The sequence below is a fragment of the Aspergillus saccharolyticus genome (assembly GCF_003184585.1).
Source record: "Aspergillus saccharolyticus JOP 1030-1 unplaced genomic scaffold BP01scaffold_17, whole genome shotgun sequence".
NCBI lineage: Eukaryota > Fungi > Ascomycota > Eurotiomycetes > Eurotiales > Aspergillaceae > Aspergillus > Aspergillus saccharolyticus.
Genome location: NW_020290627.1, coordinates 346,422 through 373,280, shown reverse-complemented (window position 1 = coordinate 373,280; position 26,859 = coordinate 346,422). Strand labels below are relative to the sequence as shown.

The 26,859-nt window shown below is 54.1% G+C and overlaps 10 protein-coding genes across 10 annotated transcripts; 4 read left to right on the top strand and 6 right to left on the bottom strand.

The window, feature by feature from the left end:
* Positions 1–30: 30 nt before the first annotated feature.
* BP01DRAFT_366147 (uncharacterized protein) lies at positions 31–2,673 on the top strand (the record flags this gene model as incomplete). Its single annotated transcript, XM_025576397.1, has 2 exons — positions 31–1,387; positions 1,445–2,673. The coding sequence occupies 2 exons, from the start codon at positions 31–33 to the stop codon at positions 2,671–2,673; spliced, it is 2,586 nt and encodes an 861-aa protein (XP_025430917.1).
* Positions 2,674–3,025: 352 nt separating this feature from the next.
* BP01DRAFT_341708 (uncharacterized protein) lies at positions 3,026–5,041 on the bottom strand. The gene has a single exon (XM_025573458.1). It carries the CDS (start codon positions 5,033–5,035, stop codon positions 3,185–3,187), a length of 1,851 nt encoding a protein of 616 aa, XP_025430916.1. The 5' UTR covers positions 5,036–5,041; the 3' UTR covers positions 3,026–3,184.
* Positions 5,042–5,237: 196 nt separating this feature from the next.
* Positions 5,238–7,843, bottom strand: sC (sulfate adenylyltransferase). The gene is made up of 6 exons (XM_025575167.1): positions 7,498–7,843; positions 7,419–7,446; positions 7,108–7,290; positions 6,724–6,869; positions 6,571–6,640; positions 5,238–6,507 (listed from the first exon to the last, which is right to left on the bottom strand). Exons 1-6 carry the CDS (start codon positions 7,664–7,666, stop codon positions 5,379–5,381), a joined length of 1,725 nt encoding a protein of 574 aa, XP_025430915.1. The 5' UTR covers positions 7,667–7,843; the 3' UTR covers positions 5,238–5,378.
* A 2,519-nt stretch (positions 7,844–10,362) lies between these two features.
* Positions 10,363–11,632, bottom strand: met16 (phosphoadenylyl-sulfate reductase (thioredoxin)). The gene is made up of 2 exons (XM_025579970.1): positions 11,324–11,632; positions 10,363–11,267 (listed from the first exon to the last, which is right to left on the bottom strand). The coding sequence occupies exons 1-2, from the start codon at positions 11,490–11,492 to the stop codon at positions 10,519–10,521; spliced, it is 918 nt and encodes a 305-aa protein (XP_025430914.1). The 5' UTR covers positions 11,493–11,632; the 3' UTR covers positions 10,363–10,518.
* Positions 11,633–12,527: 895 nt separating this feature from the next.
* BP01DRAFT_357282 (phosphoserine phosphatase SerB) lies at positions 12,528–14,744 on the top strand. The gene is made up of 3 exons (XM_025575166.1): positions 12,528–13,602; positions 13,659–13,916; positions 13,978–14,744. The coding sequence occupies exons 1-3, from the start codon at positions 12,760–12,762 to the stop codon at positions 14,290–14,292; spliced, it is 1,416 nt and encodes a 471-aa protein (XP_025430913.1). The 5' UTR covers positions 12,528–12,759; the 3' UTR covers positions 14,293–14,744.
* On the bottom strand, positions 14,715–16,284 carry BP01DRAFT_357281 (lipoate synthase). The gene has a single exon (XM_025575165.1). The coding sequence runs from the start codon at positions 16,224–16,226 to the stop codon at positions 14,958–14,960; it is 1,269 nt and encodes a 422-aa protein (XP_025430912.1). The 5' UTR covers positions 16,227–16,284; the 3' UTR covers positions 14,715–14,957.
* Positions 16,285–16,557: 273 nt separating this feature from the next.
* On the bottom strand, positions 16,558–19,508 carry BP01DRAFT_416264 (uncharacterized protein). Its single transcript, XM_025579188.1, has 2 exons — positions 17,988–19,508; positions 16,558–17,914 (listed from the first exon to the last, which is right to left on the bottom strand). The coding sequence occupies exons 1-2, from the start codon at positions 19,077–19,079 to the stop codon at positions 16,937–16,939; spliced, it is 2,070 nt and encodes a 689-aa protein (XP_025430911.1). The 5' UTR covers positions 19,080–19,508; the 3' UTR covers positions 16,558–16,936.
* A 709-nt stretch (positions 19,509–20,217) lies between these two features.
* On the top strand, positions 20,218–22,226 carry BP01DRAFT_61045 (putative ribosomal assembly complex component Ipi3). The gene is made up of 2 exons (XM_025579969.1): positions 20,218–20,607; positions 20,696–22,226. Exons 1-2 carry the CDS (start codon positions 20,260–20,262, stop codon positions 22,073–22,075), a joined length of 1,728 nt encoding a protein of 575 aa, XP_025430910.1. The 5' UTR covers positions 20,218–20,259; the 3' UTR covers positions 22,076–22,226.
* A 671-nt stretch (positions 22,227–22,897) lies between these two features.
* On the bottom strand, positions 22,898–25,511 carry BP01DRAFT_357278 (telomere repeat binding factor family protein). The gene is made up of 3 exons (XM_025575164.1): positions 24,197–25,511; positions 24,090–24,119; positions 22,898–24,028 (listed from the first exon to the last, which is right to left on the bottom strand). Exons 1-3 carry the CDS (start codon positions 25,240–25,242, stop codon positions 23,143–23,145), a joined length of 1,962 nt encoding a protein of 653 aa, XP_025430909.1. The 5' UTR covers positions 25,243–25,511; the 3' UTR covers positions 22,898–23,142.
* A 218-nt stretch (positions 25,512–25,729) lies between these two features.
* Positions 25,730–26,624, top strand: BP01DRAFT_341687 (uncharacterized protein). The gene is made up of 2 exons (XM_025573457.1): positions 25,730–25,865; positions 25,979–26,624. The coding sequence occupies exons 1-2, from the start codon at positions 25,804–25,806 to the stop codon at positions 26,433–26,435; spliced, it is 519 nt and encodes a 172-aa protein (XP_025430908.1). The 5' UTR covers positions 25,730–25,803; the 3' UTR covers positions 26,436–26,624.
* Positions 26,625–26,859: the final 235 nt, after the last annotated feature.

Genomic DNA, 26,859 nt, shown 5'->3' with positions numbered 1-26,859 from the left:
CAGTTGTCACGCTCTCGTCGACGCTAACACATGGAACCTGATCCGGAGATCACGGGCTCTGAGTCCGTAGAACGAAAAGGATCAGTACGACGAGCACGAGAGATGCTGAAAGCCGGAAAACGTCCCGAGCATGTCCCAGAACCAGTGCCGACTTTCAGGACCAATCCGGCACATATGACCCAATGGCCTCTACCTAACGACGGATTTCAACAAATCGATGTGGCCAATGCCCACGCGCGGCTAATAGTCCCCAAAGGTCCCCCACCCCAGCGACCCCCTCGGCCCGACTGTCCTTCGCCTTCTGTGTATTCGGAAAGAAGTGTTGATGCTGTACCCAGCCCGCTGAACGTCAAACGGCCTATTCCTTCCTTCTCGCAACCTCTTCCAATCCAACCAGCACTGCGACCGGCAATCCGAGTACCCATCCCGCCCAGTCCAAGCAGTGTTGCAGGTTCAACAACCCGGGCATCCATCGCTACCGAAGACCTATTCAGGCAGTCAGGAGTATCGTCAGTCGGTACTATCTCTCTCACTGACTTACCAGGTACCGCCCATCCATTGTCTACGGAACATGGTGCTGCCTCAGGGCTTCCATTGAGAAAAGCGGGTGGCCTTGCTCCGCCGATGCCGGCATTACGACCCGATGACCATCGTGGATCCTCCGTCTCGCCTATTCCAGAGGAACTGCCGGATAGTCCGACGATCTCGAAAGAGCTTCACGCGCCAAGTCGACCATATCCTCCTAGTTGGTGCTCTGGGCCAGCCGAGTCGGAGATCTTAGGTACTTATCTGGATGGCGACTCCGATGATAGTGGATCACAACATTCTGTGCAGGTAGCCGCCCCTGCGCTCCTACGACAAGCAAGTATTGGGACCCGCGGGAAGCCTGCATTGCGGACAATCCAGAAGTCTAGCACAAACTCGCCTGTGCCACAAATGGACAAGACCCCGGTGTCTGCCAGACCAACTACAGCCGACACGGCAACCACGGAAGCGGTTCTGAAGGAGATTGCTATTGGTAGAGAGCGGAATGACAGTTTATCAACAGTGTCGTCTGGCTCGACGCATTGCGGGACGGAAAAGGCCCCAATCATGCTAGACCTCAGTGCTGAACATCCCACGTTGGCTCGTTCTCTCGATCAAAATGCGGCTCTGAAGAAAGAGGCTGGAGGGCTTCCAAAGGCGGCGCCAGCAATGAGCGAGAAAAGGCCAATGGCTCGTCGACCTCCTAGATTGGACATGAATGCTGTTCGCGATGCAGAGGCACGTGGAAGTCTGACGAGTTTACCTGATTTGATTCGCCGAGCAACTAAACTCGCATCCAACCTCGAGCATGGTCGGACTGCAAGCAGAAACGACCTGCTCAATGGAGGAAACTCTCGGTTTCGTAAGTGGCCTGGTCATCCTCTATCATCACATCACCCAAAGCTTATACATCAGACAGATCAAAGACGTAATTCGGGATCAATTCAAAGTATTCTGGCATCGTTTCCACCTCCCGCCGCGGTTCAGGACGGTGCTCACTCATCCTGGCCATTCTTTTTCCGACGATCCACACTCCATCAGATTCACACTAATGAGCCACCCCAAGCAGCGGACCAGGAGAAAGCCCAGCCAAAGCAGGCCCGCCGGTGCTGCGGCATGCCACCCTGGCTTTTCGGACTTGTCTGTGTGCTTATTATCATTATCATTCTGGCTGCTATTCTGATTCCCGTGTGCCTGGTCGTCCTCAAGCACAAGTCGAGCGGGTCCGACTGTGCGAAGTCTACGCCGTGTGAGAATGGTGGTGTCAGCGTTTCAAGCGGAGATGTCTGCTCCTGTGTTTGTGCCAATGGTTATACAGGCACTCGTTGCGCAACTGCGGGCGATGCCAGCTGCGTGACAGCCACGATCAATGACAAGAGTGCCACCATGGGCAGTGATCTTCCAGACCTGTTCGAAGGCGCTCAGCAAAATTACAGCATCTCACTTGATGAGACTACCATCATGGCTCTGTTCAGCCAGAACAACGTCTCGTGCACCACCGAAAACAGCCTGGTCTCCTTCTCGGGCATCTCAACCAGCAGCAGCAAATCCCGCCGTGCGTTCCTGCCCTGGTATGACCTGACTGAATCTTCCAACTCCAACCCGCTGCCTTTCACCTACGAACAATCACCGCCGATATCAGCCACCCCGAATCTGCCCACGCAAGTTCTCGTGGCCCGTGCCTCTATTGCTACAGAGAACGGGATCATCTACGACGATACCCCACCGACCAAAACTGGCGAGGCTGGGACGGCCACAGCCACTGCTACAACTACTCACGCAGCAACCGCCACAACGGATGTCCGTCACCCCGGCTCGCAAACGACCTCGACAGTGACGGCAGCCAGTTCCTCGCCCACGTCAACCGCGGATGCATCTTCATCTTCCAAGACGACCACGGTAGTCTCGAGCAAAGCCCTGAATTTCGCTCGCATTTCGGTCCTGTACATCTTCCAGGAGACCGGGACCTTGTCCGCCGCTACGTTCGCGGGGAACGACCTCCAACTGTACCTGACGAACGTCTACACGGAGGAGTCGAAACACATCCATGCGGTTGACTTAAGTCCCTCCGGGGTCAAGGGGAATTTCACGCTGAACTTTGATCAGTACGAAATCACTTTGCCAAATGGCAACGTCGTTGGAGGATAGAAATCACATCCACTTTTCCGAAGTGGAAGCGGGTTCCCATCTTCCTTGTTCCGCGCGTATCTTATCATAATATCACCGCCGATTGTACTCTTAGCACTTTTGCAATGTGAATAACCTGCCCGGCCCGACTAAGTATCTTCTCGAGGTGGAGGAGCGAAAGATGTAGTTTTGTGGAGATGTAGATAGACTGTACCAAGATCCTGAGGGTCAAATGCAGGCTGTGACTGAGATTCTTTTACAACAGACGATTGACAGATCCTTCAAGTGACATATGCCATATCTGGATTTGAAAAGAAAGAAAAAGAGAAGATTTCAATACATTTTATGTACAATACAATATACAATGAAGATTCCACCCCTCAAACTCCCAAGCAGCGTGCATGCAACCCAGAAACCCTTTCCACGAGGTCCACAAAAATCCACGCTTTAGCTACCCTAACTACCAACACCTGAACAGACAAAGACTCATGTATTAACACGTCACAACGCGACCTATGATAAACAAAAAAACCTAGGTAAAGAGCGAGGCATTGGGAGCGATGCCCTCGTATGGCGTATAATCCTCCACCAACCAGTCGAGTCTGGCGCGACGCTCATCGAGGATCAAGCCCTCGGCTTCCCAGCGCTTGCGCTCGAGGATCTTCTGCTGCACGAGACTATCGTTGCTCTTGCTGCCGCGACCAAACCACGACAACCACGAGGACGCTTTTGCATGGGCGGCGGCGGCGGCTTGCTCAATGGCCTCGTCCTCTTCCTGCTCGGCGTGCGCGGTGAGCTGCTTGACCATGGTCTTCCAGTTGGCCAGGCCGACGCGGAGGCAATCGGCGCAGCGGGTGTTGGCGACGGGGTCGGGGGTACTACCGCTACCAGTCCCGGCGGCGCTCATTTCGAGCATGGTGGCTTCGGCCATATCGACGGCGTCGCGGGTCCAGGCGAGGCCGGTTTCCTTGGAGGAGGAGGCGAAGATGATCTCGCCGATGTAGGTCATGAGGGCGGCTTCGTCGCAGACGGCGGACGGGGTGCGGGCGGGCGGGGCGTCGCCGGTGGGCGGCGGGGGCGGGTAGGCGGCGGGGGCGAGGGTGGTCTGGAGTTTGTTGAAGAAGGATCGGAAGGGGTCGTGGGAGCGGGGCAGGGTCGGCGTGTATGCGGTGGCGGGCTCGCCGACGCCCGCGGGGATGGAGCGGCGGGCTTTAAGCACGGAGGTGAAGATCGCGAGCGCGGTGGGGAGATTGCCCTGGCGGGCTTGATGGACGGCCAGCGCCGTGGACACGCGGAGGATGTTTTCGGACGGGAAATGCTGGCCGTCGTTGCGGAGGATACCGGTCTTCGTGTCGACGATTTCCGAAGGGTTTAGGGGGGGTGATGATGGTGATGATGATGATGATGATGAGGTCGCCCCGGAGACCGCGATGTCCATCGCCCACTGGTACACCTCGTCCGCGGTGCTGTCCAGGCCCTTATATGCGAGCCAGTCCGCGTATGCGAGCGCCGCTTCGACCTTCTGGCCCGTGGTGAAACCCCGCGTCGTGAGGATCTTCACGTAGAAGGCCTGCGGGGGAGGGGAGGCGGGCTCGCAGTCCTCTTCGTGCAGCACCTTCTTCTGTTTCGTGGGCATAGGCTTCGGCCGTGGGTTCGAAGGTCCGACGACGTACTCGGCCGGCGCGGAGATGCGTTCCTTGCGATCCGTCATCCATCCTTCCAACGACTCGGCCGCTTTGGCGGCGCCCATCAGCGCCTGCCAGTAGCCCCGGCGCCACGGCTCGCTCTTGGCGGTGATGTCGAACCCTGTCTTGCCGACGCCGTCCACCAAGAATCCGCCCTCAGCTTGCTCAACGATACCCTTGCCTTCGAGTTCGGGGTCCTCCAGACGGTGAAGCAGGTCCCTCAGGAAGCTGGTGACCATGGCCCAGTCGGTCATGAGCTTGCCGATCTTCTCTGGGTTCTGGTGGGCTTGCGCGGAGCGAAGGCACCAGCGGCTTTTCCACGACCATTCATCCGGGGTGGGCCATTGGTATTCGATCTCGGCCTGACGGACACCGACTTGGACGACTTGGAAGAGAAGGAGGATGGCGGTGAATGAGAGACCGAGCTTGAGACTGCCAGAGAACTTGCGGCGGTAGTAATTGCGGCTTTCGGTGGAGAAGAGACGAGCGAAATGTCGGCGGAGATGAATCGATAGAGGGGGCTGAGGGAGGCTGGTGGACGTGGGCGAGAGGAAGTCGAGCTGAGGGCGACTGGGCGGCGGGGCTAGGGCGAGCTGTCGCGAAGTCTGCGTGTATGGTCGTCGAGTGGCGCAACGGGGCAATCGCAGTGAGCGATTGAGTCCCGGTATTCGTGAAATGGGAATGCGAGGAGGAAGCATCCTCAGCAATCGGGGTACAGACAGTGATGTTGCTGGAAGAAGGGATTCTTTGAATCTTGAAATGCGGAGATTCAAAGTTGAAAGACGAGAATCCGATCAGGTTGTCCGGTGTTTAGCGTGTTTGCATCACTGTCCCGATCGGGTATGGTTCAATGCCAACTAAAATTACCAAGGGGGGGGAATCAATTAACATTCAAATGCCAAATAATCTCTATGTAGACAATAATAAAAAGTCTATCTAAATCACCCTGGATCTCACAAGCCTGCCTGTATTCCACATGATACAAAAAAGAAAAAAAATTAGATATCACAAAAATTTTCCGAAAAAAGCGCCTATGCTAATTTAGTTACGGTCAAAGTAGCCCTCGCTCTCGAGCATGAGGATGATCTCGTGCACAATGCTGCGAACGCTCTGCTTGGAGACGTCAACAGTGAGATCGGCGTTGGAGGGAGCCTCATAGGGGTCATCGACGCCAGTGAAGCCCTTGATCTCGCCGCGACGAGCCTTGGCGTAAATACCGCGCTTGTCGGTCTTCTCGCAGTACTCGAGAGGGGTAGCGACGTGAACAAGGAAGAAGTTGCCACCGCCTTGGGTAACGGCATCACGGGCAGCCTTGCGGGACTCCTCGTAGGGAGCAATGGGGGCAGCGATGACGGCAGCGCCGGCGCGGGTCAGCTCACCAGCAACGAAAGCGATGCGCTGGATGTTGGTGTGGCGGTCATCACGGCTGAAGCCGAGCTCGGAGGAGAGCTCGTGGCGGACGGTGTCACCGAGCAGGAGGGTGACAGAGCGACCACCCTGCTGGTTCAAAGTGACCTGCAGAGCACGGGCAATGGCATCCTTACCGGAGTTCATGTAACCAGTAAGGAAGATGGTGAAACCCTGGCTGAAGCGGGGAGGATTGGACTCGCGCAGGATCTTGACGACCTCGGGGTAAGAGAACCATTCCGGGATGTGGGCACCAGTCCGCAGGCGGTTGCGGAGCTCAGTACCGGAGATGTCGAGGGTCTTGACGCCAGCGGGAACCTCGTCCTTGGGACGGTACTCGTCGGTGTCGGGGAGGTAGGTGACCTGCTGGAACTCAACGACCTCGATACCGAGCTCGTCCTTGTACTTCTCGACAGCGTGCTGAGCATCGTAAGGACCGTAGAACTCCTGACCCTTGGAGTTCTTACCGGGCCCAGCGTGGTCACGGCCGACGATGAAGTGCGTGGCACCGTGGTTCTTACGGATGATGGCGTGCCAGATGGCCTCACGGGGACCACCCATGCGCATAGCCAAAGGCAGGAGACCGAGAACGGCCATGCCGTTGGGGTAGCGGGGGAGGAGAGCCTGGTAGGCACGGACACGGGTGAAGTGGTCGATGTCACCGGGCTTGGTGAGGCCAACGACGGGGTGGATCAGGACATTGGCCTGGCGGGCACGAGCGGCGCGGACAGTCAGCTCACGGTGAGCTCTGTGCATTGGGTTTCTGATTGATGGTTAGTCCGGCTCTGTGGCAAGGAGAAAGGAATCGAGATCAACCGACACATACCTAGTCTGGAAAGCGACAACTCGGGTCCAGCCGAGCTTGTCAAAGTGGACGCGCAATTCCGCGGGAGAGTCTAGTTAACAAGGTCCACTAGGTCAGCTTTGGCGCCCTGAATTATTGTTTCGGGTAGACCGCGCACGGATGATGGTGACGTACAGCGAAGGCCGACATAGTCGTAGTGGTTGAGCTTGTTGACAGCCTCGAGCTTTCCACCAATGTAGAATTCCTGGACTTTGGTGTTCAGGTACTTGATGGCGGGGTGCTCCTCATCTCCGCCAAAGACCAGCTTGGCTTCCTTCGCCCTAGATCAGGGGTAAAATCGCATGATTAGCCCAACCGTCCAACCGCGTCATCAGACCCACTATCTGCAAGTCCCCGGCACTCTGTAACGCCCGTTTGCCGTAGGCCGACGGAACGCCAAGCGATGCCGCTCCCACCTCAACTTGGTTTTGAAACGTCGATCGGGGCCATCGAGCACCGGGAAACTCTTTTTTGTCACACGTTCACAAGACTGGACAAGGGCAGGGGCAATGAACTCACTTATCGGCGCGGTAGATGTCCTCAATGGTCAGAATGGCCAGGTTACGGTCGTCACGGAAATCACGGAGAGTGACGCGAGCACCGGACTTAAGCTTAAGATCGTTGACGGTTTGCTGGGAGGCATCGAGAGTGATGGGCATGGAGAAGACGTTGCCATCGGCGAGGCGGCAGTTCTCGCAAACACTAAAAAGCGGAGAACACGATCAGCATGCTGGTCGCCTCTCCAAGGTTCCTTTCCTTCTCCAAGGGAACGCCTTTGACCAAGCACATTGTTTTCGATCTCTAGCGATGTGAAAGCAATGTCGGCATACCTGTCGAAATCCTTTTGGGTCATGAATCCTACGCCCAAGTTAGCCGGCGACCGTCTCAAAACCCAGTATCATGACTAACCCTCAAGAGGACTGAAACCACCGTTCATGATAAGTTCCAGATCGCAGAGCTGGCGCTCATTGAGGGTGATGGCGGGCAGAATCTCTGCCTCGGCGGCCAATTGGTCGTGGCGGGGAGCATCGCGGGCGAGGAGGTCCTTGAGGACACCACCGTGAGGAGAGTTGGCCATGATGTATGAGGAGGGTGTAGAGGAGGAGGAGAAGAAGAAGAAGATGTAAGAGAAAGAGGAAGAAAGAAAGGAACACTGAGAGATTCCAGGTGGGGAGGAAGGGAGGAAGAAGAGTTTATAAATCGGGAAGAGGGGCAGGAAGAAAAGGGAATGGATGGATGGATGGAGGGGGGGAAAAGAGGGAAAACCAGTAAGAAGAAAATGGAGGGGGAACTACGTTACTAAGTAATTGCCCGCGGAGTTAAAAGACAGACTGACAACTAGTACTTAGTTTAACTACTGTGTACTACAACTATTACTACTCCTAAAACAAATTGGGTGAGAGCAAGACCAAGGAACTTTCGGATTGGAGTCGTTGCCTCCATGGTATGTAGGACTAAAAAGGGCCAGACAATCGAGAGATCCAGGCCTCGTCAGGTGGTGGAGCAGCGCGACTCTTGGTTCAGGGAGGGTCTACGTATGTAAGTATCCCAAGAGAGACGATCCTGATAGACTTGGTAGACTTTGGCGGGTGTTGTACCTGACTCGTTTTCTACTTCTTTTTTTTTTTTTTTTTTTTTCTGTCTCTCTGAACTTTGTCTGCGATCGCGCAATCCCGGCTTCAGAGCATGCTATGCTTGTCCCTTCTTTCTAGCCGGCTTCTAGACTAGAAGTATCTTTTTTTGGCTGGTTATCTCCGAACTATAAATCCTCTATAAAAGCCATCCATCTGCCTTCTAGGTACACTTCCACCCACACCCCCTTGACACAAATAGACACGAGTGCCTCGGAGATCGGAGCGAAGCACCGGCTTCGTCGTCATCGTGCGCCCCCAATATCAGCCACATAATCTCATGCGACGACAATCAGAGCATAGCAGAAGGGAACAGGTATACCCGAAAAAGTCATGATCTTCAGGGGGTTCACATGAGGTATACGTAGATAGATGGATGTCAGAAAGAAGTCCGCCATATGCAGACTAAACAGCGATGCATCAAATGTCAATTGTCCTTTTGCCGAGTAAGGATCCTGATTGCACTCCGTTAAAGCCGAGATGAAACGCAGTTGGAACGAGCCTCCGATCGCCGGCGGATCGGCTCAGGCTTCCCTCAGGTGTCAATCTCAGGCACATATGATCACGTGAGTGGGGAGAACAATCACGACATCCCCAGCCCGGCTTGCGTGATCACTGACGCCATCGCTTGTTTTCGCCTCGAATTTTTTTTTTTTTTTTTTTTTTTGCGGGGCTGATCTTAGCACATATCGCCGCTCAGGTGACCCGCTTGCCCTAAGTTCATCTCTGCTTGCACTCGATACCACAGGAATTTGGGGCACTCATGATCACCATCTTGCTCTACTCTGCTTCGCTCTGCGTCATAAGAGATCGGGAGTATCTTACGGGTATCCTTAAATTTCAAGACCAACCAGAAATGATGTGCTTCCGAATCCTCAGACTCCAAAGAGCCGGTGTGCATTCCAATCTGACAGCTGACAGGCAGCGCATAGACCCGGGTTGCTTAGCACAGAGTCTCAGGGTCTTAGGTCTTACACGGCACACGACTATTAGCTGTCTGGGGTTATCGCGGCGTGAAAACTTGCTTTGTCTATTACAGATGAACGAAAGAGGATGAATGACCCAGGAAGGTGGTAAGCATAGACAAACTGTCACGTCACCTGTCTGTGTTAAAGGATATTGTCATCCTCTTAACCCATCTCACAAGTAGTCGTAGAAGTAAGCTATCAAGGACTGTTATACCAGAGACCTGGTGAGGGAGACGCCCCAGCAACACGGCGGCACATCGTGAATCGGCCCCGTTGCACAGTGGATACAAGACCCTGCGGTATACGTAACCCCAAGCCAAGCAGACCCTCTGGTATGTTCCGAATTAGTCTGGACGGGGCTTTATTTTGAGCTCTAGTCAATACATAACAGTACTCAGTTGGACCGGTCTGTTTCGCTCTAGAAAGGATGTTTTTGTGGCGTGGTTCAACACGGACCTTCCAGTAGATCAGATTGATAAGATAAGATCGTTGTATGTGTCAGGATGTCTCAGTTCCTCTCTTTGGATGGACTCTTGCCTCTTGCAAGCAAGCCGGGATCGACTGCGTTCGACCGCAAACAGTTGTGGGCGAGTGGAATACTTGGGACGTTACCAGTACATACTACCGTACATTGAAGATTGAAGCTATATGAAGTGTTATTATTCAAACATCTTACTGTCTATCTTAGGCATAACTGCACCAAGGACCGCTCTTGCGGACTCTTTTTTTTCTTAAAAACCCAGTAGATCCACGATTCCTACGAAAAGACCGAATGTCATCGGAACATGGAAAAGCTTTGGACTATCAATGGGAACATGAAAGGGACCGCATATTATGTTCACCGCTCATTACTTAGTGTCCTCAAGTCGAAAATTTGTCGTGTTTTGAAACCCCACCCACAACGCCGATATTGCAGTTTACGCTGTACAGATGAACTGCTTCCCACCGAACGAGGAAGTTTCCATTTCGGTTACTCAGAGAGTAGTAGTGATACCAAGAAATCGTTTGTTGAAATGTAATAGTCATTTGCATCATTAGTGTACCGAGTGGTTTTCTAGAAGTCTCCGCCGATCCCGGTATGTACAATGTTCCGAGGGATCGTGGTTGGACGGACGGTTTTTGATCCCCCTTTATGTACAGAACAGAACCGCAATATGGCTCAAACAAAAAAATTCATGACACATCATGTCCCATTTTCCAGGCCCAAGTAGTCGTATGTAGAAAGCAGAAGAGTGATATCAAGGCTGTATGAACTCCGCTAAACGTGAACTCCGGTGAACTGTGAACGCCGTGGTATATGCAAATCAAGCAACTCAGACCTCAGAGCGCAATCACTGGGCAGAGGTGGTGAGGGAACTCTGCAAGGCTTGCGAGATGGCTTCCTCCTGGCGCTTACGCTCCATCTCCATGAGGTACTGTGCATACTTGGATCGGGGGTTGTGGATGCCGCACTCGGTCTTGGCCTGGCCCTTCCAACGACCGGAACGCTCATCCTCATTCTCCTTCACAGGTTGGGTGGAGTGATAGTCGCCAATGCTCTTATAGCCACGGTCAAGGAGCTCATTGTAGGGAACGTTGTGCTCCTTAACGTACTGTTTAACCTGTTCGAAGGTCCAGTTGGCAAGAGGGTTGATTTTGATCAAACCAGCCTCGTCAACCTCGATGATGTCGATGTCACCACGCTTGCCACCCTGGCTACGGCGGCGACCAGTGAGGACGGCGTGGACATTAAGTTCACGGTAGGCACGCTGGGCGGGCTCAACCTTGGCAGCCCAATCGTAGAACTGGTCATCTCTCTCCCAAAGACGGGGACCATGCTTTTTGGCAAAATCCTGCTCTGTCTCACAGCCCTGGGGCTTGTAGACATGAATGGTGTTCAGAGGATACTTCTCACGCACGCGGTCGACCAGAGCCAAGGTCTCGGGAAAGTGGTGGAGGGTATCGAGAAAGATGAGATCGACCATCTGCGGGCGGGGCACGGCCAGCTTGGACAACATATCGAGAGTGACCAGACCCGTCAAACCAAAGGCAGTGGTCTGATAGAGATGAGGCAGCGAAGTGACACACCATCTCAGGACATCTGCCGAGATGTTAGTTCTTTGAAGCAGGCTTACTTTAAAAAGAAACCAGACTGACCTTGAGGCTCGAGGAACTGCAGTTGTCTGTTTAGGAACTTCAAGTGTGGCTTGGTGAAGACAATCTCGGGGGAGTAATCATCACTCGAACTGCCACTGACATAGCCAGAGTCTCTGGAGTCCATGATCTCGCCATCAGAAGGGTAGTTGTCCGACATCTTGGCAGGCATCTTGACTGAGCGTAGTGCTAGTAGTGCTAGTATAAGAGGGGCAAAAGAGATAGAAGTTAAGTAATGGAATTGCAGAGAGGACGAAAGTAGACAAGTCTATATTTGTATGGAGGATTGGGGACAGGAGGCGAGGGAATGATGTAGACAAGACTTCACACAGAGAGACAGAGAGAAACGAACTTGACCAGACTCCGATATAAAAGAGGGACCGGACAGGGGCAATCACGACATCATCGGGAAAACGGGGAGCCTGTTCTTCCCTGCCCTCAATCTCTCATAGATGCTGGGCCATTCTGCAGGGCTCGATCACGACATCGCCTGTGACCGCTTGCCGCAACAGGCGAAGGGCAGAAAAAAATCCTTCTCTCAGCTTCTGGGGAAATCACGCAATACTTGCGCTGTTGGCGCCTGCGGTGTCCCGGAGCAGCTTATCTCAGCCGCGTTGCTGATAAATCCGCAGCATTCCTGATTTGTCTCACTTGGCTGTGGGATGAGCAGCGAATGATACGCGCCAGAGGGAGGGGAGACTCCGTAGTGACAGCGTAGAGTTAATCAATATTGTTCCGCCAGATGATCCCGTAGCTGTGCAGGTCTATCCGGCGTCAAAGATACCGTGCAACCTCTAGCTAAGAAGGCATTAGCGTCGAAGGAAGAAGAAGGATGATGATGCATGCAACAGACCAACCCAGGTAGTTCTCATGATTATCAATCTACATTAGATTCAATGTTAGTCATGTCCGGAGGGGGGAAGTGAGCCAGCAAGTACGGAGTAGTTACTCCGTACTGAGCTGAATCAACTACCCCACACGAGGAGGCGAAGATGATGTTGAGGCCCTGAGCTCCGAGGATGATGAACATGGCATGAATAATAATAATGATGATGAATAAAGAAATGCCCCCGTCATAAGTTCTGCCGGGCGGTCAACAGCGATTGTTTTCTCCTCCCCTCGGTTTCATCATGTGACTACAACCCCACGTGCCTGGCCGATCTTTGGTGGCAGTTGCTGCAGGGGAAAAGCGACCGCAAAGAATCCCTCCTGGTCTTGTTTCTTGTTTCTTGTTTCTTGTCTGCCTCTCAACGCTATCTCCTTTGCTTCTCCAGGGTTTATCCCCTCCTCCTCCCAGGCCGGTGGGCTGCGTTGATCGTCCAGGCCCTTTCTCCATCAACTTCAAATTCGGTCGTCTCTCCACTCCGTTTCACTACTCTCGATCTCACGTCTCCGTCGCTTCTAATCTCCTTAGTCCGAGATAACAGTCGCTCTTGACAATGGATTCGCCCAACCCCACCAACAACGCCAACGCCCGTCCAACCCGACCCGTGTTGCGACAGACCCTGTCCAGCGGTTCCTTCATCCAGGATCACCAGCAGTACAAGCCTTCTGTACCTATCCAGACTATTGGAAATGTGATCGGAAATGCCCCCGAGTCCTCCTTGGCTACCTTGTCCCGCAAGGCGAATCCGATCAGTCCGGATCCCGAGAAGGTGACTGAGAGCGGCATCATCCACAGCATCTTCCACTCCCACGCAAACCCTCTTCACACCGGAACTCAGCAACTGGTTGCGACCATTTTCTACAAGTCTGCTGATCCGGTTCACCCTCATCTGCATCCCGACTCTTCCCCTCATGCGAAGCCTGGGGATACCTTGCCGTCGCCTACTGTCCCCGTCGGTTCCGCCCCGACTATCGATATCGAGAAACTCCCGCGGGAGCCTCCTGCGCCGGAACCAGAGCCGTTAGACCACTTGTACGGTCCGTTCGTCTCGCAATTATGCCTGACCAACTTCCTCCAAATTATCGAATCCCTCCCAACCCCCTACCAGCGCATGAACACTTCCCACCGCTGCTTGGAGGCGAATGAGCACCCTCGGGTAGTGGAAGTCACTTTCTCCCCGCCTCCTAACCCAGAATACCTGACCTTTGAGGATCTTCGCAAACATGAGAGCATCTGGCGATTCGAGCGGGAATGGAATGTTGAGGTGGTGCTCCAGCGGGAAAGTGTTTTCCGCCGTCACAAGCGTCTGTTCGTCTTTGACATGGACAGCACGTTGATTCAGAATGAAGTCATTGATGAGATTGCAAAGTTCATCGGTGTTGAGAAGCAAGTTTCGGTCTGTTTTGAACCAAGCCAGTGGTCGTGAACGAATCGTACTGACAGTGTTGGTAGGAAATCACCGCCCGTGCTATGAACGGTGAACTGGATTTCTCTGCGTCCCTAAAGGAGCGGGTCTCTCTGCTGAAGGGTGTTCCGGCAGATGTCTTTGAGAAGCTGAAGTCGGTCATCACCATCGCTCCTGGTGCACGCGAACTTTGCAAGGCTCTGAAGACCCTCGGCTGCAAAATGGCAGTTCTGAGCGGAGGTTTCCAGCCTCTCGCGGAGTGGCTTGCCGGTGAGCTCGGCCTTGACTATGCTCATGCCAACCATGTATGTGATCTGTATCTTTCATTTTGCTCGTCCTGAGTGCCACATCATTGACTCTGGCTAGCTTGAAATTGACCCCACCACGCAAACTTTGACCGGCAAGCTGGTGCCATCATACCCGATCATCGATGCGGCCCAGAAACGCTCGCTGTTGCACTCCATTGCGGAGCTCCACGGAATTCCCATTTCCCAGACCGTGGCTGTAGGCGACGGGGCGAATGACCTCCTGATGCTTCACGCGGCAGGACTTGGAGTCGCCTGGCGCGCCAAGAGCAAGGTCCAGCTTGAGGCACCCACGCGTCTCAATGGCGAGAGCCTTGTAGACATTCTTTACCTGCTTGGCCTGACCCGGGACGATGTCAAGGAGTTGATTGTATAGTTCGGTTACGACCCAAGGCCTGGAGTCTGTAAACACGGTTCATAATCGAACGATCGACAGCCCTTATTTCCCATGACTGGCCCGGCAAGGAATACCCTTCCACATCATCTCGGTTGAGTCCTCTCTTGATTATCTTTCCGTACCTTTTCTTTAGCGCCAGACTCGGATTGCAAATAGCAAAGCAACCGGGTCCCTATGGTGATGCAGTTGTCAAGCCCGATCTTGAAAGTCATGAATTAGAACGAGAACGAGTTAAGATTGATTACATGTGAGTGTCGGAGTGGATCAGGGAGCCAACGGGCGGGTACATACTAGACTGCACGAGGCTGCAGCGCACCAGATAGTTGGTTTTCAAGCCAATCTATATCATTATGCGAGCCATAATGTTTGGTTGATACTCTGTTGATACATGAATACGCGGATATTCCCCATTGAAATGAAGATACATGTTGACATTATGTTTCATTGAAATCCGAAACCATCAGCCCCTTCTTTTCGTGGGGAGGTTGTCTTTTTCAAGTCTAAGTAAAGATAGCACAGCACACACAACCATAAGACCAGAGAACCGAGACAGATTGTAACCGGAGACCGAGATAATGCTAACCTACCTGCGCCAAAGAACCGAGAAACAAAGCACATCCAGAAAACAAAAAAATAGAAGAGAATTACCGAGCAATCTCCTCGATGGGGACCTTCTTATCCACAGCCTCCGACGAGCCGACAACACCATGGGCGCGCCTCTTCTTCAGGACATTCTCGATGAACGCCTCCCCGGCCTTGTAACTACTCCGGACCAACGGGCCCGACGCACAGTACAAGAAACCCATCTCCAGGGCCTTCTGCCTCCACATCTCAAAGCGGTCGGGGGTGACATACTCATGGACCGCCATGTGGCGCTTGGTGGGCCGCATATACTGGCCGAAGGTGACGACATCGACATTGACCTTGCGCAACTGGCACAGGGCATCCCCAATCTGCTCGTCCGTCTCGCCAAGCCCCAGCATCAACGAGGTCTTCGTAATCAGATCGGGACGGGCCTGCTTGGCGGCGTCCAGAACCCGCAAACTCTGCTGGAAGGTCGCGCGACGGTCACGCACGAAGGGGGTCAACGCCTCGACAGTCTCGACGTTATGCGCATACACATCCAACCCGGAGCGCGCGACGAGCTTGACCATCTCGAGATCGCCCATGTAGTCCCCCGTCAGACACTCGACCAGAATGCTGGGGGCCTTGCTCTTGATCTTCATGACGGTCTCCGCGAAGTGGCGGGCGCCCCCGTCTACCAAATCGTCGCGGTCGACGCTCGTGAGCACGACGTAGCCGAGCCCCCAGCGCGAGATCGCCTCGGCGGTGTTCTCGGGCTCGTGCGGGTCGAGCGGCGGCGGCCGCCGCGAGGTCTTGACGCTGCAGAACCGGCACCCGCGTGTGCAGGTGTCGCCCATCAGCATGATGGTCGCCGTCGCGGCCGCCTTGTCGTTACCGCCCCAGCAGTCGGAGATGTTGGGGCAGCGCGCCTCCTCGCAAACAGTGTGCAGGTTCAATCCCCGCAGGTCTTTCTTCAGCCGCTGGTAGTTCTTGGAGTCCGGGATCGGCGTCTTCAGCCACGAGGGCAGCCGCGTCATCTCCTTCTTGCGGCCGGCGGGGCCGACGAGTGCCGTCTTCAGCGCGTAGGCTTCGTTGGGGTCGGCGATGGTGTCCCCGGACACGAAATCGGAGAAGGAGGGGCCGGCATTCAGGCGGTCGGTGAAGGTCGTGCGGCGACGAGGGCTAGTGGTGGTTTCGTCGTTGTTGTTGGTCGTGGTGGTCGCGGAGGAGGGCTCGGTCGTGGCATAGGTGCGTGAGAGGAGAGGATTAATGGTGGAGGTGGTGGAGGTGGCGGTCACTCGACGGGACGAGCAGAGGAGCCGTAGGCGGTTTGCAGATGGGGCTGCCATTATGAGAAAAAAGTGTTTGATTATGAATGAAGCGCAAAGGAGGAGGGGAGGGGGGAGGGTCTCCAAAGATATGCAGTTGTAGCTGGTTTCGATTCCGCGGGAAACATTCATCACTGATAACTCAGTTATCGGAGTTCGGCTGCGGTTCCGCCGGCGGCTGCCTCAGGCGGCTACACCAGCCGTCCATCGGCCGCTAATCATACTGTGTATGCAAGCTGCATGACCCTAGTTTAATTGGTGGCGGCCATGCTGATTAATTGCACACTTGCAGCTGGTTACAAATGTTTCGAGTGTCTACACAGTTGCATGGTTTGTGAAATGTTTCAGGTTGACGGGTATCATGAAAGTAAAAGTACTAGCTGCAACTAGGGATTCAGTTGTAAACTGACCGTAGCAGCTAATGCAGTTAATTACATAGGGAAAATGAAGCGGACACGATAAAACCAAAACGCAGCACAGGCCATAGCCGTCTGCTGGCGAGACATGAGAAACATAAGAGATGCATGGAATCGAGGAAAAGAATGTACTAGGCAATTTGATAGATATCGTGACTGTGAGAGGGACAAAGCGAGTGGTATAATTAGGAACATTTGAAGCAACCACACTTCAAATAGACAGCACAAGTAAGGGAGACCAAGTGGGCAAGGTAGCAAAGCATATGCTGGAAGAGGACGAACAGGACAAGAAGGAAATTATCAATGAGAGGCTGCCTAGTGCTTCGTTTCAAGAACTTGAGCTAGGACAAGTACGGCGCTTTTCAGATGCTCCTCCGCCTGGCCGCATATGGCGAAGAGCATCTTTTCAACAATTCTATCCAGGTCTTTTTGCAGCTGCATGCTGCGCGCTCCAAGGACCTGCTCTTTGATCCGAGACGGAGTGGCGTGACTAGACGTGGCTGGCCCTGCGGTCGTTGTTTCAGGGACAGGGTCCAATCGAGATTGTCGATTAAGCTGGCTCTTTCTCTGGTTGGTGGTTGCTAGCGAAACAACATAGTTCCGTGCAATCAAAGCAGCACAAAGACTGTCCAGAAGGTTCTCTGCCACGTTGGGAAAGATTGTGCGAAACGGCCGTAAAAGGGCCCTCTCATCGTTGTGACGAAGGAACATAATGACTGGCGATGTAAGGCGGAGCATGTTACGTGGGAAGTCCTTGACCGACAAGTCTAACTGGTCGATAGTCCATTCGTGATCCCACCACTTCTCCAACTCTTCCTTCTCCGACTTGGTCGAGGTTGAAGACCGCCCAGGCGATACCTGAACGGACGCCGCAAACTTCGGTGGCAGCTCCGGCTTGGATGGTGATTTTGGAAGTTCTGGACTGGCCGCTGATTTGATGTCGACTATCGTTTCACCGACGGGCTCAGAAGTGAGAGAGCTGACATCCGTGTACGCATCGTCATCGTCTTCTTCATCTAGTTCTTCCTCCTCCTTCTCGTCGTCTTCCTCATCAATGTGACCCTTTGCATGGGCGTAGTCGTTGGGTGAATGACATGAATGTTGGGTGATATAGCCACTGTCAGACATCTCCAGGGGTGTGTCGGGACTGAAGGCCGATACCTCCTGCTGACTGTGATCAGGAGTTGATGGAATGGGATGTTGGGGCGTTGGGAGGGTGTAGCTCATCGCTGGGGATGACTGGCGTGATATATCAACCAGTTTGGGTTTGGTCTTGGTTGCTACTGCGTACATCTGTTTCACTGTCAGTACGATGCCATTCACGAACATCTCGGGTGAATATTGAATATCTCGGGGGAACACTTACTGCCGGCCGAACTGCTTTCAATTCAACTTTCCGGGGTGGAGGTGGGGGACTCTTCTGCACGATCTGTATCCGCCTTCGATTCAATTCTTTGAGCCTTTCGCCCTGACCTTCTGCGCCCTCGACTGGAGCACGCTGAAGCCAGGGCTCCCAATAGGATAAACTGCTGGGTGCCCAACTTCCATCACTAGAAACCGTCCCGGATCTGCTCCTAGCTGCGGCGATAGACGAAGTGGAGAATTTTCGTTTTCCAATGGGTTCAAAGTCGGAATACGGGGCTGGGGATGACAGGCGCTCTGAATATGTCGAAAGAGGGGTCAATTGCCCATCACTCGTTTCACATTGCTTCGCTAGGTGTGAATGCGCCATCTGCACGTGTGGAGTTCCCTTGACGTTCTTTGTGGTCTCCCGGGTTCCCCTCTCAGGAGATGTGTAGCAATCGCGACAGGATTCTCTACCTGCAACGCAGCCGCAGTCACTGGGACCTTCTTGGCTGTAGTCCGATTCCGACTCCGGCTTTGGCGAGAAGTAAAATGAAGAGGCCTGCGGTGATCTAGTATCTGATAGAGGGGGGCTTGGAAGGAGGCTGAAAGAGTCAATGCTCGTGACTTTGAGATTCTGATCTGAACGCCACGGACGAAGAGTCCTATTCTTGGATGATTTTTGAGATAATGGAGACTCCTTGCCACTTGCAGCGAGGTTCTCGTGGGAAGGCGAGGCTGGAAGTCGTAGCTCGAAGGGCTGCTTCATCTTACGCACAGAGCGGAAAGGAGACATGTACACATGAGGGCGTTCAGAACTGGACCGTGGTTGGACCGTGGTGTATTCTAACTGTTCAACGCGGGGCGACGACGATGTAGAAGGAACGAAAGACAACGAGCTCTGTGCCTGTTGTCTCTTCCAGGGATGGATATTGGGCGAATATCTCGGCGATGTCGATTTGTTCCCCTTCGAGGTCGGATGTTGATATGATACGCTGTAGCTCTGTACATTTCTGGTAACCAATGTTGGGAGATTTGCAGACATTGCGTGGTGGTAATTGTGATCTTGCAGATGAAACTGCATTTTGGCAGAATGGCAGTCGGTGGAAGACATGGTTGCTTGACCTATAATGACCTCGTGGATGCAACTCGAAAGGCCGGCCAGGTTTTTCGCAATGCCTGGACAGGGCGACTGGGGTAAGAGGGGGGAAAGGCGTCGAAGTAATCGCAGAGCAGCCGACTCGACCTTATACCAGGAGACTGCTTCGGTTCAAGTACCCCTTGACTGCCTTGCGGTGACAGGAAAACAGACATTGGGCATGTGTGTTCCGCCCCTTTGGGAGGGTCGTCCGGCACTCTGCAACATGGGTAAAGAGTGAAGGGCCACTACACCTATTTCCTTGCATACCAGAGAGAGGTGAGACTGTGTCTATAGACACAGCCATTGGGTCAGGACCCGGACGTGCGCCACCTGCAGGCACAGGACAACGTGGGTGGTCCGCCTTTCTTTGACTTCACGTATCATCCATCGATTAGAAAGGAATGAGACATGCAGATGGAAGGCGCCTGTGCTAGTCCTTCGGCGGATGTCACAAGATCCTCTCTGCGGCTGTCTGATCAACAGCGACGTTGCGCCGGGCAATCTCAAGGTGCTGACCCCTGGGAATATGCCCCTTGCATCGGTCGCCGTAGGCGCAGCCCTTGGATTGGCCCATGCTGCCTTAATGTTGAGCGCAATCTAAGTAGCATGTGGAAGGATTCCAGCTTGAGTGCGGCGGGCGGATGACTGAGATTGGCTACGATGAGCCCAGAAATACCTCAGAGAGGCCAGTGATTTCTCAAAGGTACCGCCAGAAGTTCTTGGACGTGGTGAGGCTGTCGGCAGCTACGCATGCTACTGCGGCAGTGGTTGTCGAAGATCTCAAGGAGCTGACCCAGTCTGTTCCAGATTCGTCAGTGACGAGTGATACTAGGAGAGCTAGGAGACCATTAAAGGGAGTTTCACTCACCAAGGATACAACCAAGGAGGGAGAAGATGAGATCGTCCGGAGGAGGGGGATGGACGATGTTCTTTGTATGGATGTAGTACAAGGGGATACAGGGATGGACTGAGCAAGTGAGCATAACTCGCTCTTATGCACAGCATGACATAATCACCACGCTTTTGCGCGGCAAGCAAACAGTGCAAACGAGACGGTTATCGATTGGCGCATCGCAGAAAAAAAGTTCGGAGAAAGAGACCAAGAGAGACAGTGACTTCAATTTGCTGTCAATCTGGTGAGAACTGATTCGTCATGCTTTCAGAGTGTTTCATTGCATCCACAGTAGCGTCGGGGAAGACCCCGGCGTCTGCCAGTTTGAGGGATGTCGGAATTTGCGTGCACGAGTTTCAGCCCACGCTTAACCTGCGCTCCACCTTCAAGAAGAGCTCGACGGCGGCCAATTGCCTGGCCGTGAGTCCGTCGCATGTGTTTGCTGCGCAGTCGGAAAAGGCGATCGTCCACGTATATAGCAGGGAGAAGGGCAACCAGGAGGCCACTGTCCCATTCCCGGAGCGCATCCGCAGTCTCGCAGTGGCTGGTGGGAAGAACGGGGATGTCGTTGTTTTGGGCACAGAAGGTGGCCGTCTCATTCTGTGGGAGGTGAGTCAAAGTCAAACATTCATTTTTTCTCGCAAGAGTCTTTCTATCAGAGATCTCGCTAATCGCTAATCGGCCCTATATTGATTAGACCTGCACTGGCCGACAAATAGCAACCACAGCATCCCATCTGCGGCCAGTAACCTCCCTGGTGGTTGATCCTACCTCCAACTTCATTCTTTCCGGCTCATCAGATGCGAGCATCCACGTCTGGTCCCTCCTGGACCTCCTCTCATTCACCAAACCCCCGTCTGGTCGTGATCGCCAAGCCCCAAACTCCCCAATCCGCACCTTCTCGAACCACCGCGCCGCCATCACCTCCATCGCCGTCGGCCACAGCGCCGGCAGATACAACATTGCCGTTTCCATTGCGGAAGACAGCACCGCGATTGCCTGGGACTATCGCACCGGCCGGCTCTTGCGCACATTTCTCTTGTCAGCGAATGCAACATGTCTGACCCTCGACCCCGTCGACCGCGCGTTCTACGTCGGCTACGCCGACGGCAGCATCCAATCGGTCGACTTCTACAAGAGTCAATCCGTCCAGCATCCTCTCCACGACCCCTCCCTGCATTCGACCCCGGTTCAACCCCCCGCAGAAGACCGATGGGCGCCGCCATCTCCCGACAGCGGAGCGGCGCACACGCTCACGCTCTCATATGACGGAATGACCCTGCTATCCGGCCACCAGAACGGCAAGGTGCTATCATGGAACGTGGGCCGGAAGAAGTACGCCTCGACGGTGGCCGATTACACGCACCCCATCACCAACCTCCTCATGCTCCCCCCAAACGGTCTCTTCCATCCCTCACTCGACCTCACGCGCATGTCCCACACCATCGTCAAACCCCGGTACGACCACACGTTATCTGAAGCATCCCAATCAGTGGGCACCGTTCCAGCCGACTACACATTCAGCACGCATCTCCTCCCGACTGCCTCCAACCCCTCCTCCACCACCAAACCCAATCCATTCACCGAAGCCTTTACCCACGCATACTTCCCGGAATCCATGCTGGAAGAGGGTCTCGCAGAACTCGCCGCCTTCGACCAGGGCACCGCCAACGCCAACGGCAGCAGCAGCAGCAGCATGACGCACGGAATCACGGACGAGGAAGTCTTTGCCAAGGACGCGCAAATCGCACAGCTGGAAGGCGCTCTGACGACTCTGAAGAAGAAGGCCTCAATCAACGAGACCGCGCGCCAGACGACGACCGACGAGGTGACCAAGTTGCGGGCCGACCTGGCCAATCTGCAAGACTACATCCACGAGCTCCACGACAAACAGGAGCAGGCGCAGCGCGAGAAGATCCTCCGGCAGGCCCGCAAGGCGGAGCGCGAGACTCGCCGTCGGGAGGCCTGGTTCGCCGCGGAGAAGAAGGGAAAGAAGGGGGATGTGGTGCTGAAGAAGCTGGACGCGGAGGACACGGTCATGACGAGCGATAGCGACGATCAGAGCAGCGATGAGTAGTAGTCGCTGCTCTTCGGAGTAGTCTATTCCCGCCCTTCTACCCTACCTACCTATCTACCTACCTACCTACCTACCTACCTACCTACCTACCTCCCTAACCTAACCTTTCTACATTCTCCTGTCGTGCATACATGGAGGGTCTTTCGTCGACGAGGCCAAGGCGTAACGGGGTTTGGTATCACATTGTTCAATGGCTACTATTCGAAAAAGAAAAGTTGTCTTAGTTAGTACTTGACTCGACCCTGTGTTTACATAGATGACACTACAAGATAGAGGACGAATCCATGATAAGCGAATAGTCTCAAGTTCCACACCACAACCATCCACACCCCACACACCCAAAGATGAAAAGGGTGAAGCGTACCACAATCACATAACGTAGTAAATCCCGAGCAAACCCGGTGCCCTGCGGGGGGAGCCCCGAACCCTCCCCAAGAATGTAACTATCAGCCCCGAGCTTGGTATGCGAGGGCCTTTTTCCCCGCCGCCCCTTTCTCTACAATACTACGCATATCTGCGTGCTTCTCTACACTTCTCCGGCATACAGAACGTGGAACCATTCGGCCGGTGGATGATTATCGGTAAAGAGGCAAACATATATGGTCTGGTTTCGAGTAGAAAGATGGTATAGTAGCTCAGACAGGAGGGTGTGACTACTTCCTAACTTATTACATATGCCACCGAGACGGGCGAATGAACGAGAGTGCATGGATAGGGACTGGGTGAAGAAGCCGCCCATACACGACACTCTCGGGCGGAAAGGGAAGAAAGGCCCAAAAGGTACTAGTTTATAGGTTGAAGATCGAGCTCGAACCTTGATTGAGTATTCCTGATTGAAAGTGAGGCGGTGCACTAGACAGAACCCTACCATACACATACATTTGCTTCATATCCTGGAGCATACACACGGACTGGAACCGGTTTCTGGATTGATTTTGGTCCATGCGATCACCATCTGATTGACCCAGAATGAAGAAGAACAGTCGCAAAAAGCATAAGTCACTAGTGATGTAGGTGAAATCCCGGAATCTACAAGAGAAGTGAAACGGCCAACCATGCAGGATACGCTATCCGATCTCATCCCAGACCATCGGCGCCAATGTATTGTCTGTCCACATGGGATTGTCACCGGACCCTAGATTCTCATCCAGCGGGAAAGGGAATACTGCTCCGGGTGCAGGCGCGGCTGCAGCGACTGCATTGGATGAACTTTCGAAGAGACCTTGGGGTGGGGCAGGCGGAGAGAGAGCAGGGTCGATAGGCCCTAGCGTGGATTGGCCTGGGGGTTTGGATCGTGTGATCTGGGGCTTGGACGGTTGTGCTCCCGGCTTACTGCCGGACATCGCACCGTCCTTGTCAACTCTGGCATCCGAGGTCTCCGTCCCGTGGTCGTGGAGGTTTCGACCACTCACAGAGCCCCCGTCCCGATAGGCGTAAGGGAATTTGGTCCGGAAGCGATCGCGCAGATCTGTGGCTCGGCGATGGCCCAGGTTCAGCCGTGTATCCTGCTGAATCAGTGTCCATTGAAAGCCATGCACCGCATACCCTTTGAGTAGTGCTTCGTCCTCGGCATCGGTGAACACCCGTCGTGAACGACGCCGGGACTTCATGGCGAAATGGGGCTCCGGGATGCCCAGAGACTCCAAAGTGGATTTGGACTTGCTGGTTAGCGTGGGCGTTGCCTTTGACATGGAAGCCGGCTTGGTATTGGCCGCCTTCTGAGATGTCTCCTTGATGTTCGAGCTACTGCTGCTGCCACTGCTGCCAGAGGGCGGCTCATTCAAGTCCACCGTCATGCTGTTACTTGCGGAAGGCGGCTCCGCGTTGGCGGGTCGAGGATGGGGCAAGTGAATCTTCCCAGCTGTGCCATCGGAGCCTTCCGTCTCGGCCCGCGAGAGGGCGTTGGCAAGCGTGTCGTGTAGTTGCCGCGTAGCTTCATTCGGATCCGCAGCCCTGGTCGACGATCAGCTTTGTGGACCCGACGCTGGATCCCTCCGATTGAATGACAACTTACCGGTAAGCCCAAGGGCAACACACGCGGAACCTAGATTGTACTTCGTTGGTACACAAGTCTGATATTCCAAATCACAATCCGCCTCGAAGCTACGGTGAATACCATACCTATCTTTCAGGTTTGAAGCGCTGCGCTTGTTGAATTTCAATTCCGGCTGCGCCAGGATGGCCGTCCAGTTGCCGATGCCGCACTTAACCACCCCGCGTAACAGCGCGGTGGTCTCCTCCTCCGTCCATTTGCGAAGATTCTTACGAGAACGGCCCCGGGTCTTGGGAGACAGTGGTTCTTGGCTTTCATCGGTAGCAGGTGACTTCTTGTCCGTTACGCCTTCATCGGTTTTGTCACATGCCGTTCGATCCGCGGGGACCGGGTCGTCCAGAGGTCTAATGTCAACGGCGCCGCCCCGGTCGCTCTCAGCCGCCTTCGTCGCAATCGGGGATGCTAGGAGGTCCTCGATCCTACCTTCTCGTCTCTCGCCTGTCGGAGCATCGCTGAAGGAGGTGGTCAGCGAAGCCGGCTCCACGACCGAGCTGTCTCGGGAAGGTTTAGTCAGCAGCTGCGTGAGACTCGAGCCGGCCTCAATGGGCGGCAGCAGAGCGGCATTGGGAGGCGGTTCGTTCAATCCATTCAAGATCGCAAAGGGCCCAAACGGGGGTGGGCGTTGCTCCTTCTGAGCCTGCGGGATGGGCAGTTGCAGATGCTCAGCGAAGGTCTCGGCCTGCACCCCGACCCGGCGCCGCTTGCGGGCATGAGGACTCTCATCGTCGAAGGAGGGATGGGGGGTTCGTTCTAGAGCACGGAGATTGACAAAGGCGGGGAGGATGGGCTTGGGCGGCGGTGGCTCGAGGCTCAGGTGCGAATCCACGAAGGTATCGGTCTTCTTCGGCGGCCGTGGTCCCTGCACACGCTCCCCGGGGGCTCCTGTGACAGGATCATTACTCCGCGGGTCCGGAAGAATGCCCGCGGAGCTATTGGGGGTGGGAGCAGCAGTGGCTTCGCGAACCCGACTGGCATTTGGCTCCAGCGGCGAAGGCACGCTCAGCAAGCGCGAAACAGGCTGACGGAGAGGAGCAATGCGGAGACTCTGAAGCTGGGGTAGTTCGCGAATCAGGGATTCGTCGTAAGACCGGGTGAAGGTGCCGGTGTGTTCCATGGTCTTCAAGGCACCCGCAAGGTAGCTAGCATTCAAACGATGAGGGCAGGGATGAAGAGATCACCACAGATGGAACAAGACTCTCGACGTAGCCATGAGCCATTTTGCAGGTTCGGACTTATTGAATCGACTGTTGAATCCAGCAGAAGTGGATCGGAGAATAGAGGGATATATCTTGGTAGTGAGTTATTAATAAAAGAAAAGTACAGGTTAAATTCTAATTTAGTGAAGGCAAATGGAAGATGGATGGTTAATCGACTTGTACAAAGTGGTTTCAGGTACTTTTTGGTTTTGGGGGGTTGACTTTGGCTGCGGGCGGAGAGTCTGGGGTTGGGTTTAAGGCTGGGGAAAGCTGCCAGAAGCGCAAAACCGGATTGCTGAATCAGCAGGTCCCAGAAGTAGGAAGGATAAACAGTGTGGCTACATAAGCAAGTACTAAGTTAACTTAGTTACTCCGTAGACGGATGGACTCATCACAACTTGTAGACTCTACTCGACTCCAATCCATGAGTGATACCTCGTATACCCTCCCTCCAATTCAGTTCACCACAGCACAGCATCATGCCCTCCATTCTCCCTCCCTGGCCGAATCTGATCTTCGGCATCTTCGAGCCCATCTCTCTGTACGTACCCACACAAAACATTTCAATGAAGCGTATACACACAACTTCCCCACCCCTTTACCGACTAAGTAAACCCCTTCCAACCACAACCCTAACTTTCAACTCCATCTCAGCATCGCCGGGGCAGTGAGTCCCCTCATCAACCTCAATCACTTCATCACAGACCAGATCCCCCATGCTCAAACCCCTCCTCCCTCTGTCTCCGCTCCTGCAAACCCACTCCTCCAACCCCAAGCCGTCTCCCTCGCCTACCAACTGGGCAACCTGTACGGCCTGCTCGCCCTGCTGGGAGTGGGAATCCTAACCACCAGCACGGAGCCCCAGGTTATCCGCAACTACCTGCTGGCCCTCCTGGTGGCGGATGTGGGCCACATCTATGCCACGGGGTGGGGGATGGGATGGGAGAGGTTCCAGGATATCGCTGGGTGGAATATCCTGACCTGGGGTAATGTGGCGGTTACGGCGTTCCTGGGGGTAAATCGCATTTTGTTTCTGCTGGGGTGGTTTGGGAGCTGTAGGCGTCGGGCGGCATCTGGGAAGGAGGAGGGGATGTTGAAGAAAGTTGCTTGATTTTTTTTTTTTCTTTTTTTCCTTGGAATTACTTTTGCTGTAACTATGCTTGTCTACTTCTGTTTTGTTGTTGGCAGGTGATGGGGATGAGTTGGAAAATGAGTGGTGTCTGAAGGAGGCAAAGGGGGAAACAAGAAGTGTTATGCCAGCCAAGGTTTATGTCTATGGCACCGTTAAACTATTCCCATGCAAATAAGTAATCCTCCATCGTGGAGATTGGCTCACGTCGTAAAGGTTCACTCTATCTTCAACTGCGTCGAGGGATATCGTGCACACTTAGAAACTCAACTGAGAGAAGAAACTTGCCTCTGATAACAATGACGGTTAGCTTCACACGATTCCCTTTGATCCTCTATGCGAGACGGATTGGACGTACTGTCCCACATGACATCTACTATGGAGTATAGCTCAAGGCAGCGAACCG